The sequence below is a fragment of the Delphinus delphis genome, chromosome 9 (genome assembly GCF_949987515.2).
Source record: "Delphinus delphis chromosome 9, mDelDel1.2, whole genome shotgun sequence".
Lineage (NCBI taxonomy): Eukaryota > Metazoa > Chordata > Mammalia > Artiodactyla > Delphinidae > Delphinus > Delphinus delphis.
This window is the reverse complement of record NC_082691.1, coordinates 84040433-84052589: the sequence shown is the minus strand read 5'-3', so window position 1 is coordinate 84052589 and position 12157 is coordinate 84040433. Positions and strand designations below refer to the sequence as shown.

Genomic DNA, 12157 nt, shown 5'->3' with positions numbered 1-12157 from the left:
TTAGAGGCACGGCAGCCCTTCCAAGCACCAACAATGAGGGCTTTCTGCCCCGGCTGACGCAGCCTGGCACCAGCCCTGCCAGCCGGCCTCCTGCCTACCAGGCCCCAGCACCGACCCTGAACACCAAACCCCTGTGAGGGCATCCCTCGCAGACCTCTCCTGCCTCATCCCAGCTGCCTCTGGGTGGGCAGTCCCCGTCCCACACATGCTTCTGACCCATCTCCTCGAAGGCCTCCTCACAGCTGCCCTGAAGTCCTAAGTCTCCAGGCACTTCCCACAACAGCCTCAGAGCATAAGACTCTCTCTCCTCCCTGACTTCCCCCTTGGGGAAATGGAGGCACTGAAGGGCCTGTTTGGAGAGGATGAGTTCTTCTCTCCAGCCACCCAGAACCCAGCCCTTCTAATGGGAGGAATGCTGAGGCGGCCACAGGTCGCTCCTGGGAAGGGGTGCAGGGGTTAGGGTGTGCTTGGTCCAAGCCAGAGCTGGAGGAGGAGGGTGCTGCTCACTGGCGGGGAGGGGGCCCGCTCAAAGGCTGGAATCCATGACTGGCCAGAACAGCTGAGCTCACTGCTGGCAGCCGCACCAGCCGTGGGCAATGGCTCAGCAGCTGGGAATGCTTCCCAGGCGGCCAGTGCCCCCGCCTCCCACTCCCTGCTCCCCAGCTGACCCCAGGCTGAGGGAGGATTCGCCCAAGGGGACATGGCTCCCCAGAGGCAGAGCTGACCGATAGGGGTGGAGAAGACCTATCTTCTCAGGAGATGAGGGTCAGAAAGGAAGCCGCACGAGGGGTACAGCTCTCGCCTGTGATGCCTCAGTCTTCTCATGGGCCCTCAGCTGCCCCCACCTGAGCAGGCCAGGGCCTACATCGACAGAGGGCAGGGCTGGGTCACCTGCCACTGGGCAGTGTCACATCAGCCTCAGCCCACATCATCCTGGGCTTCAACCCCTTCTCAACGCTGTCCCAGGGGCTCACAAAGAACAGCCTTCTCTGGGTCTAAGTCCTGGCCTTCTTTGGAAAGCCAGAGTCCCACCACATTTGCTTTCTGCTGGCTGAGCAGAAATGACACCCATGTGGCAAAGTAGGAAGCAGGGAGTTGAGGCCCTGGGCTCTGGTTCAGTTCTGCCACAGATAAGCTGTGTGATCTTGGACAAGTCACTGGCCTTTTCTGAACCCCAGTGTCCTGGCCTGTAAACCCTTTTCCTGCCACTGCAGGATCTGGCAACTCATCAGGAAGGGTCTAACTCCAGCAGTGATTCTCAGCTGGGGCAGGGGGTCCCGATCCCCCAACCCTGGGACATGTGTTCTGACAAACACAAGCCTCGGCATCACCAGCTCATCCCAGCCCCCCTTCCGGGCTCAAGGATCCATGGTGTGCCGCCGGCCCACTTACCAGGGGCACAGTTGTCCACCAGGGCGCCCAGAGCTTTGCCATCCTGCCAGTCACGGTTGAAGTTGGTGATGGGCAGCTGGGGCACCTTGTTCTGGATCCAGCCGAGTAGACGCTGCTTGGGTGTCTGCTTTCGGGCATCCTCATCATCCTCATCCTCCCACATGGGCATGGAGATGGAGTAATGCAGGATCAGTGTCCAGATCAGGCCCAGGATCAGCTTCAGGTTCCCATCTACGATAGCCTTGCTGTCTGCGGAGCGGAGAGGCGATCTGGGCTCGGGAGGGCTCCACTTCTAGCACGGTGCCCTCCCCTCCCCCGCCCAGGTCCTGAGGCTGCTGCTTGAGCGCTGGGTCAGGACCTACTCCTTCTCTGACTACCAAATTTTCCATCCTGTGAGGCCCGGCCCTTGATGGACCCCTCCTCTCCCTTCAGAATGAGGCTGCCTCCCAATGTGTTCCTTCAGCGTGTAGTTTCACCTCTTGCACGGCACTTGTGCGAGCCTCCTAGCAGGCTATAGGCATCCATGCAGTTATGCAAGATTGTAAGGCTCTCGGGGGCAGACACTGTTTTGTTTCGTTTCCTTTCTTTTTCTTTTTTTAAACAGTTTTAATGAGGTACGCTTGATGTACAATAAACTACTTATTAGAAAGTACAACTGGATAAGTTTTGACACGTATATACCCACAAAGCCATCACCACAAATCAAAATAATAAACATATCCACCCCTCCTCAAAGTTTCCTTTCCTTTGTGATCCATCATTCCTGCCCCTCCTGGTCTCTCCTTCCCAGGCAACGACTGACCTGCTCTTGGTCGCTATAGATTAGTTTGCATTTTCTAGAGTTTTCTATGAATAGAATCATACAGTATATACTTCTTTTGTCTGCCTTCTTTCCCTCTAGATACTGTATCTCATGTCTACTCGGAGCCTAGAACTTAGTAGAATCTCAATAAATACTGGTTGAATGAATGAATATTTTAAAAACTGAAGTTGGAGAGGAATGGGACCAACCTGGTTCCAGCCAAATTCTACTCTGAACGCTATAAAAGGTTTTAGGAACAAAGTTCTTGGAGGAGGGGGTGGGTACAGTGCACATTCTGTTAAGGCTTGAAAATCGTGTTTTCAAATGATAGGGACCAGTAAGATTTCACAAGAGCCGGGGGGAATGTTACCCATGTGGACTCAAGTCCACATGGGGGCAGCCGAGGCTCTCGACCCATCCCCTCCTTTGAGGAATACTATGGACCAGAACTGGTACCCCAAGATTTGGGGGGCCTAGTTCCCTTTTAACAGCCAGAGAGAAATATCCAGGAGCCAGGAGTGGCCTGGAGTATAGATCATTGGAAACCAGCTTACTTGTAAAGGACAATGCAGGCCTGAAATCAATCAGCTTCCCGGAGCACTGCTTTTAGGAGGTTGGGAGGGGGTGGGAGAATCAGCCTTGTTTACTGGTGTTGCCCAAGAGATGGGAAAGGGTGGGGCTGAAGGTGCCCCCTTACGTATCTTTTCCTGCCCCCCACCAGATCTTGGGGGATGGCCTTTGGAGGGTAAGGCCTGGGGAACCCCAGTATCCCCCCTCAATCTGCTCCCAGGAGGGGAGTCTCAGTCTCTCTGTCCCTCTGGCCTCGGGCTCTGGCCCCCTTGGCTCCACCACCCTTTCACTGATTCATCCTTCCTTCCCCAGCAGCTCCCCAGGCCCGCCCCCTCTACCCCTGGCTCCACTGCAGCACAATGGTTTGGCAGCTGGCAGATTCCATGACACGCTCACTCCCAGCCTCCTGGTGCTTTGGTGCGGTCTCTCTCAAACACACACAGGCCCACAACACTTTCGCAGTCTTGACACCCAGGGCCTCACAGCCTCTCACAACCCTGACAGCCTCCAAAGCTGGTGCTCACATGCCCAGAGTGCTACTTGCAAACTGCAGCCAGATCCCTGGGAGGGAGGCCTTGAGGCTGCTGGGGCGGGGGGCGGGGGTACGGGGAGCGGGGGCGTCAATCCCATCTGCCGCAGGGAAAGGTTTCTCCCCAGCAACTGGCCCTGGGCCAGACAGCAAGTGGTCCCGGTCAGCAGGAGAGGGGTGGGCCCAGAGTCCCACTCTAGGAGCAGTGACCTTCTTCTCCCTCCTCCCCCTCAGAGGCCAGGCAGAGGAGGGGAGCTCTGCTCAGGCCGGGTTCCCTCCTTCCCACCCCAATGGGGATGCCACCAAAGGGGTGGGAGGAGCCCCAGAGCCAGTCCCTGAGGCCACCCCAGGCCTCAAGTGGAGGGGGAGAAGAGAGGGCCCAGCGAGGGAGGTGCCGGGACAGCTGCTGCCCCCTCCAGCCCCTCCCTCGGTGGTTGGCTCCAGGAGAAGGAATAGCAACTGGGGAACAGCTGCGGGACAGAGCTGCCGCATAGGCCTCTTTGTTCGGAGGGGCTGAGGGGCTGGCGGGGTAAGGAGGGCACACAGCTCCTTCCACCCCGGGCTGAGTACCCCTACCTCCTTCAGGGGGACGGCTCAACCCCCAGCTCCCGCCCCACTCCTAGAAAAGGGCGTGGGGAGCTGTTCTGACCTCCTCCCAGGCGCCCAGATTCAGTCCTGAGACGATGCCCAGAGACGGCCCCTGCCCCAACCCCTTCCTACCACTCAGCGGGACAGAGGAAACCAGAGGAAGCACGATGCCCGCCTGGCGGGGAACCACCCGTTACAACTTCTCCAGGTTGGGCAGCCCCTGCCGCCTGTGCCCCCTCCCATCCAGCCTCAGCCTCAGGCCCCAGCAGCTGAATTGCTGACAGCTTATCTCATCCGGCGGCGGGAGCGAGCCACTTGGCCCAAATGGGGAACAATTCCCTGCAGGAACGGGAAAGGAGGGTTCCCTCCCGCCCCCAAACCAGCTTTTGCTTCTTCCCCCTCTGTTCTGAGACGGCCTCTCCACACACAGTTGAGCCAAAGGGGCCGGAGCCAGGCACCACCATGGGGGAGGGGAGAGGTGTGCTCTCAGGAAGGACGAGGCCTGGAGAGGGGCCGAGCGCCCTGCAGCGGGGAGGGGAGGGGAAGGCTGAGCCATTTCCTACGAAGCCTTGTTGAGGCCCCAAGCTCTCCCCTCGAGACCCCACCTGGGACCGTCAGTCCAGTCGGTGAAATCCCAGCTGCCGGGGGCTGACAGGCCCAGGGCTGACTCCTCTCTGACCCTGGCCCCCGGCAACCCCACGCGCTCTCAAGCAGCCCTCACTCCCACTACACACACCGGCGCCCCTCCCCACGCCCTGTCCTCAGGCTTGTCCTTCTGGAAAGCTCAGAGACATCTGCTGTGTCACAGCGGCAGGGCTATTTCCAGGCCAGAGCGGGTGGGGTGGGGGTCAGTATTGGGGCAGGAGGGGGTAAGGCCTAGAGAGGGGACTGGCCGGGGCAAAGGGCCCCGGACTGAGCTCAGCTGCTAATTCCGGAGGCCTAGAGATGCCCCGAGGGAGAGTGGAGGTGGACAGACCTTCCATCATCTGAAGAAGTCTCTGGGGCAGCCTGGGGGGCACCGGACGCCCTGTGAAACTCCCCTCCTGCGGCCCTGGGGTGCACTCCGCCGAGGGGCCCTTTCCTGCAAATCCCATCAGGGCTCTTAGGAGCTCGCCACAGGGGTAGGGCTCTGCCCCAGGCCCCCGGCCTGCAGGGATGACGGCAGGGCGGTGAGGGGAGGGCCAGCTCCTACCCTCTCAGAGCCCATCCCGGGTTCCCCAGCTCCCAAGCCTGGGGTGCCTCCCCACCCCCACCCAGCGCTGACACACCTTCCAAATCTGGTTACACTCAATGACTTCCTCCCTTTTTCAGGCCTTCCCTCCCTCCCCTCAGCCCAGGCCGTTTGAGCTGCAGCCAATCGGGGCTTAGGGGGTGGGCGGGGGCCGGGCGTGGACGGAGGGAGCCCCCTCCCCGGCCGGCTGAAGCTGGTAGAGGACAGGCAGGGGTTAAGGCTCTCGGATCTCGCTCAGAGCCTTTTTAGGTTTCCGAGGCTGGGCCCTGCCGGCCCTGGCCCCTGGGCCTGAACCCAGACGCCGAGAACATATGCCCGCGGGGGACCCGGGCCCCGCGCCCGCCCGGCCACTAGCTCTCCCCCTGCTCCCTGGGATCGGGCAGCGATTGGGACCCGCCTTCAGCCGCTCCTCCCCGGTGGAGGTGCTGGGAGGCTGGGAAGCCATTTGCTTTGTTTGGGGGGAGGTGCCCCCGGGAATCAGTAATGGGCATTGGCCCAGTCCTCTCAAGCCTGGGCTGGGGGTACGGGTGGCAGGAAAGGGGACGAAGGGGAGAGGCGGGTTGGTGAGAGTGTGCGAGGGAGACTGAAGCTGGAGGGCTCAGAAACTGTCGGGTCTGGACTCCCCCGGGGCCGCCTCGGGATGCCGGCCGACCAGAGAGGGGTGCGAAGGCAGGACCCGAGGGGGCGTGCATCGGCGGGCGGGAGAGCGGGGACAGGGTCCTCTCCCGGCGCCGGGGCTCTCTCGGCCCTCTCTCGGCTCCCCGCGCGCCCACCCAGCACCTGAGTCCTCTGTCCCCGTGGGCCAGCCCCTCCTCGGGGCACTTCCCCCTCCCCGCCCGCACTGACCGATGGACACGAGCTTGATGTGCTCGCGCTCGAGGAACTCGAGGGCCACGGACACGTTCTCCAGCTTCATCTGGCGGAAGTTGGGGCGCGGGTGGAACTTGCGGTACATGCGTTTCTGGCTGAGCACCTCGAGCAGCGCGATGAGGCGCAGCCCGTCGCTGAGGTCGCGCTGCAGGTCGGTCAGGCGCTTGCCCACGCACTTGAGGTGCTCGTTGCACCAGCGCGTGAAAGTGTTCTGCTGGATCTTCTTCCACGGCGCGTCCTCCGCCAGGTCCTTCTCCGTGGACGGCATGTCGTCCGCCTCGTCGCCCAGGCCGAGGCCGGGGGCCTCGGAGTAGCCGCTGTTGTTCATCATGCTGGCGCGGGCTGGGGCGGGGGCTGCGCTGCCGGCTGGGCTCCGGCTTGGCTGGGCTCGGGCTCGAGGCGCTGTCGGGGCGCGATCGCGGGACTCGCGGCTCTGCGCTGCGCGGTTCTCAACTTCTCTCGCGCCCCTGTCTGGCGGGACTCGGCGGGCCTCCTCGGCTCCTCCGCCGCGCTCTCTCTCTCTCTCTCTCTCTCTCTCTGTCTTTCTCCCTCCGGGGGCGGAGCGGTGCTCTGGAAGTGCGGGCCGGGCTGGGGCGGGGGGTTTAAGAAGCCCCCGAGCCGCGTTCCCCCCGCCGCGCCTGCGGCCCCCGGCTCCACGTCAGAGCGCCGGCCTCCCAGGAATGCCGCTCGGCCCGCGGGTGGGGGCCGAGCCGAGCCCGCCGGCCCCGCCTCCCTCCCTCCCCTCCCCCACGCGGCCAGCCGGCGGGAGGGGCGCCCTCGCCCCCGGCCCGAGTCTGCTACCCCGGGGAGGCCCGGGCCCCGGAGCCGCCGCGCTGGAGAGATGACTAGCGGAGCTGGAAAATGGGGGGAGTGAGGGCTCCCAACACCCCAGAACTAAGCTTCGCCGGTCAGAGATGAAATATACCCCCGCCCCCTAGGACTAAAGAGACACAAGGGGAAACTGAGGCCAGTGGTTAGGGCAAAACACACTGATCTGGTGTTGAAAGAATCTTCTGGGTTGTTTGGTGGCAGGGCTGTTCACAGGGCCTGGGAGTCCTGGCTCCTAGCCCAGGGTATTGTCCACCTGCGGACAGGGAAGGGAAGTGTGTGTGCTTGTGCGCAGACGGACTGAGAGGAAGTAACGACACTGCCCACGCCAATTAGGGAGAAGGCTTGGGGTGAGGATGCCCCACTTTACATGTAGAAAAGTCTCATTTGAAGTCCAAACCCAGGGTCCCAGGGGAAGGACTGCGTCTACCCCTGACTCAGTGTCCCTGTCACCAGCCCTTTTGTCCTCATCCTCTCAGAATGAAAGAATGAAGCTGAGCTCAGGAAAAGACTGCCCAGTGAGTCACACTGTGCTCCCCACCCCCCCAAAGTCTGATTCAACCAAGGTGATGAGAGGGGAGAGAGAGCCTCTGCCCTGTAGTACCAGGGAGCCCCCTGGGCGATGTGCCCATTTGGGTCACAGGGCAGATCCTTCCAGTCAAAGGCAGGTTAGCCAGACAGAGACAGAGAGAGTCCTGCCCAGAGTAGTCCAGGGGAAACGTGACGGGGGCTGGTGGGCAGGGAGAGCCCCAAGGAGCCAGCCAGGATGCCTGGGCAGGACTGGGCTGGGCTCAGGGTAAGCCAAGGGCAGCTGACAGCAGGGAAACTGAGTCACTCAAACAGAGGAGCTGGCCTGGGATGAGGTGAAAGAGCTGTAGAATATACTTTATATAAAAGGAATATATATTCAGCAATTCTGCAGGATACATGTATTCCACGCCTCCCGGCACCCCCTTTAGGCCAAACTTCCTCAGCTTTCCCATCCCTCTGGACCCATAAGTTTGGGCCCCAACTCAAGTTGTGTGATGACCAAAATTTGGCAAGTTTCTGGTGAATCATTTGACCTTATTCCTCTTCCCCCACCAGGCCCGGTGAAAAGGACAGGGAAAGTGGGCATCTTTGGGGGAAGAATGAGGGCAGTCCTTGTTATAGAGCTTGGGAAGAAGTTCAGGAGCTTTGTGGGGGGCAGTGCTTATGGTGAGAGGGGTCCATGAATGATTTCTTTCCCTTCTCATTACTGAGGGAGGGGGAGGAGTAGAGAAGGGACCAGAAACAGAAAAGGGACCTGCTGTGCGTGACTTAGGAGGGGGGAGCTCTGGGGGCCCTGATAGTGACAGGCGAGATATAAATAGCTTGGGCCCTGCGGCTCATGTTCTCTCGGCTGCCTGTGATGAGGTGCTTAGGAATTCCACCCTCCTGCTGGCACCCCCTTCCCTATCTCCAGAACTCTCATTCCCCCATGCCACCTTTATACCATGGCCAAAACCAACCATCAGGCATCAGTGCCATCCGTCTACTTGAGAGTCTGAGCTCTCTTGTGCAGAGATGCCCACCTCCTGGGGACACATGACATGTAGCTGGGTTTCATAAGGGAAGTGTGTGTGTGTGTGTGTGTGTGTGTGTGTGTGTGTGTGTACAAAAAGGCAGACTTCTGACACCCAACCTGAGGTATAGATCCAAGAAAGGATGGATTCCTCTCCCTGAGCCTCTGGGGAAAAGAGAAAGGGGTAAAGCAGGTTTGCCTGGAGCTGACAGCCCTTCACAAACCCTAATGGCTCACACTCGTGTTTTGTGGGCGTTACCTTAGGTCCCCCAGTAACTTGAGGGCCTCGCTTAAGGTGGGGGGAGTTCAGAGGGAAGCCAGCAAGTGGACAAAGAACTCCCTTCTCCCCCTTCTCATTTCTCTCCGAGAGGTGCGTGCGTGTGTGTGTGTGTGTGTGTGTATGTGTGTGTGTGTGTGTCCCCAGGGGAGTAAGTGAATGGGCGGCAGAGGGTGCCCAGTGCCAAGGATGGTTCCTGGCACCCTTCTCACCCTGCCTGCCCCAGAAACCAGAACCCGTTACTCTCCAGGATAAATCAGGGCCTGACTCAGGCCCCGGCCAGCCCGTCACAGTCAGCCTGCCCAGGCACAGGCTGGTGACTCAGCCCTCAATATAGCCCATGAGCCCAGGCCCCAGGCCTCGCCATGAGCTGGAACAGACCGTGCACAATGCTGGTCCAGGGACCTGCCAAGTGAGGGCCCCTCCCTGAGGAGGGCTGATGTGCTCCTCTCAGAGCCCGGCAGGGGCTTACAGGGGGTTTCATCAGCTGAGTTTTTGCGGCACTGCTGGCGGTGGCGGCCACAGGCTGTATATAGCCCCCTGACTCACCACCCGCTGACCTGTCTCAGGCGACCAGGTTGCCTGGCCTCTCCACTGGCCCTGCCTCTCCCATCAAGGGGCACTGCTGGTCAGCCAACATTGGCCATATTTAACTTGAGCGGAGCAGAATCTGAGTGAGCGTGTCCAGTGGGCCATGTTTGAAAATCCTGTTTCCCGGAACCAGGGGCATTTCCATAGCCCCCGTGACGGCACCAGGCTGGCCAGGTTCCGCAGGCACTTTGTTTTAATCCGTGATACTGACTGCGGCCCTGGCCCAGGTGTGGCAGGGACGGTGTGGTAGGGTGGAAAGGTCCATAGGCTGAATTCCAGCCTCTTCACCTCTGGTTCTGTAGCCTTGGTCAGGTAATGGAACTCTTTGTGGCCTCAGTTTTTTCGTCCGCAAAATGGAGTTAATAGTACTCTCATAGGGATTTTTTTATGCATGAAGGTGAAAGGAGACAACATGTAAAGTGATTAGCATGGTGCTGGGCAGCTAATAGGGGATCAGAAAAAGCCAGTTTGCTTCCTCTGCTGGTATCCTGGGGACCACATGGGTTCTGGTGAGCTAGGCCTTCCTCACAGCTGCCTCTGTCCCCTGTAGAATCCACTGCCGGCATCTCCCACTGCTCCCCTCTTCCCTTCCTTGCATCCTAACACTCCACCTGCCAGAATCAGAACCAGAGTACTTCTGATCTTTAGAGCTACCCACCATGCCCCCCAAGGGCAGCTGGCCCTTGACAGGGGTGGCAGGTGGTGTGCTCTACTGCGTAGCCTGGGAAGGGAAAGCAGAGGGGTCTGTGGTGCAGGGAGAGAGCAGAAAGGAAGCAGTTATGCAGAGGGCAGGAGAGGGGGGAGATGGAGGCCACTGGAGGTGTTCTGAGTCCTTGGTTGTATCTGTACCTGGGCCTGGGTACATGCCTGCCTCTGGCTTCTAAGAGACACCCCTGTGGACTCAAAGCTAACTCCAGGGACTGTTTCACATTCAACACAGGCACTCTGAACAGTGTATCTACAAGACCAGAAAGCACAGAGCCCAGATCTGTGAAGAGGATGGCCTTCCAAGATGAGCTGACACGGGCAAGTGACCTAAAGGGAAGAGCTCTGTATTCTAAACAAAACGGCTGAAGAAAAGGACCACTTCCCTGTCATTGCCAGCTCTGGGTTTGGGCCTGAGAAGGACCAGATGAAGTCCTGACTGGGGGCCGACTGCCTACCAGACCATGACCTCCACCTTGGCTTCAAATACGAAGTTAAAACAGTGATGCTCAGCGGAGGGTCATCTTCCAGACCTCTCCACCACACATGTTCTCCGGCCAACTGGTGGCCGGAGTGAAGTTGGTAAAAAGCAGGGTCTCACTACACTCAACAGCAAGGGGACAGTGGTAGCAGGTGGATCGTGAAGGAATTTCAATGAGGTTACAACTGAGAATACACAATCTAATACAGTGAAGGGCAGTGCTTCTCAAATTTTATCATGCGTACTAATCAACTGGGGATCTTGTTGAAACGTAGATTCTGTGTCAGTGGGCCTGAGCTGGGGCCTGAGATTCTGCCTTCCTAACAAGTTAACAATGCTCATGCTGCAGGCCCGTGGGCCACAACTTGAGCAGCAAGGAGCTAGGCCACCCTAAATGAGCCCTATCTTTAAAGAGGAGTCATTTAGAGGGAGCAAAGGGGACCCACGGCACTGCCCTCAATCTGCCTAGGTACAGCCCTGTGATAAGGGCAGGTCATGATTTCAGCCCTGGCCCTAGGTCTGCTAGGAGGACTCCCAGTCAGCCTTGTCACTCCTCTGGGCTGCACACAATTTAAAAACCTCCTAATTCTAAATGTCCTTGCTCCCACTAGGAAAACACTGGAAGAAATGAATTCATTTAGTGCTCAGCAGTGCCCACCTCAGTACACACTCTATAGGTATGTGCTGCTTTGTATATTGGGGTGAATGAAACAAACTCCTTTGGTGGCAGGTAGAAAGGAGGCAGAGAGAGGGTCCCAGGAAACCGGCAGTCACGGGGGCCATTCTGCCCACTATGGCTTATGAATACACTTGGGGGCTTTCATATGGGAACATTCATGATGAGAACAACCCATCACAAAAGGTTCCGCAGGAATGAAGGTCAACAGGGACACTCATAAATTACCCTCATCGTTCTGCTCATTCCCACTTAGATCCATTCTCAATCCTCTGCCCAGCTGGCTCTGAACTCCGGGAGGCTGACCCTGAAAGACTGTCACCTGGGCATCTCTGCTCTCTGGCTCCCAGTTGGGATCAGCCAATGAGACACACCAACAGGGAACTGGAGAGTGGGAAGAGAGGGTGGGGGAGCACATCAACTTCCCACTTCCTCATGGCTCTGCTAAGGGCCACACACCCCTATGGCCACCATGTGTGTCTGGGGCCCCGTGCCAGGCCTCCAGCCCCTGCTTCCTCCCTTTTCCCCTTCAGGCCTGCGACGGTAGCCAGTTCCCCCTGTTGCTGGTGCCTGGGGACTTCACTATTCCTCGGTGGTTCTCCTAACTGCCTTCTGTACATAATCTGTGCATTAACAACTCTTAGGTTAAAGCCTTTTTTTTGGGCTGCACTGTGCAGCTTGTGGGACCTCAGCTCCCCAACCAGGGATTGAACCCAGGCCATGGCAATGAAAGCCCGGAATGCCAACCACCTGGCCACCAGGGAACTCCCTTCAGTTTACTGCTGGGACCCTGAGTGATTATTAAGTCATCTCCGAGAGCAAATCCCTCGACAACTCATAAGAACGAAGCCACGAAGGCCCACACGCAGATCTTCTCAGGGCACCCTTCTCACAGTAGACAGATGTGGGCACGAGACCCAAGGCAGGTCATTTGCCCCCCGGCACACAAGTACGCAGATCATTCCATTTCTCTGTGCTTAGATCAGTTCCTTGAGATCAGGGTTAGTAGGTACAGACCAGTCCAGCTGCGATTCGGCTGGCAGCACAAGGAGCCAGCATCATTTCTTTCTTTCT

At 58.8% G+C, this 12157-nt stretch overlaps 1 protein-coding gene across 2 annotated transcripts in view; it reads right to left on the bottom strand.

The window, feature by feature from the left end:
* Positions 1-6496, bottom strand: part of FLNC (filamin C) — a 28028-nt gene extending 21532 nt beyond the window's left edge. For both annotated transcript variants that reach the window (XM_060020855.1, XM_060020856.1), the window contains exons 1-2: positions 5959-6496; positions 1393-1641 (exon numbers count right to left, since the gene is read on the bottom strand). In XM_060020855.1, the coding sequence (XP_059876838.1) occupies positions 1393-1641; positions 5959-6313 (604 nt within the window). In that variant the 5' untranslated portion in view covers positions 6314-6496. The remainder of the gene's footprint in view (positions 1-1392; positions 1642-5958) is intronic.
* Between the last annotated feature and the right edge of the window lie 5661 nt (positions 6497-12157).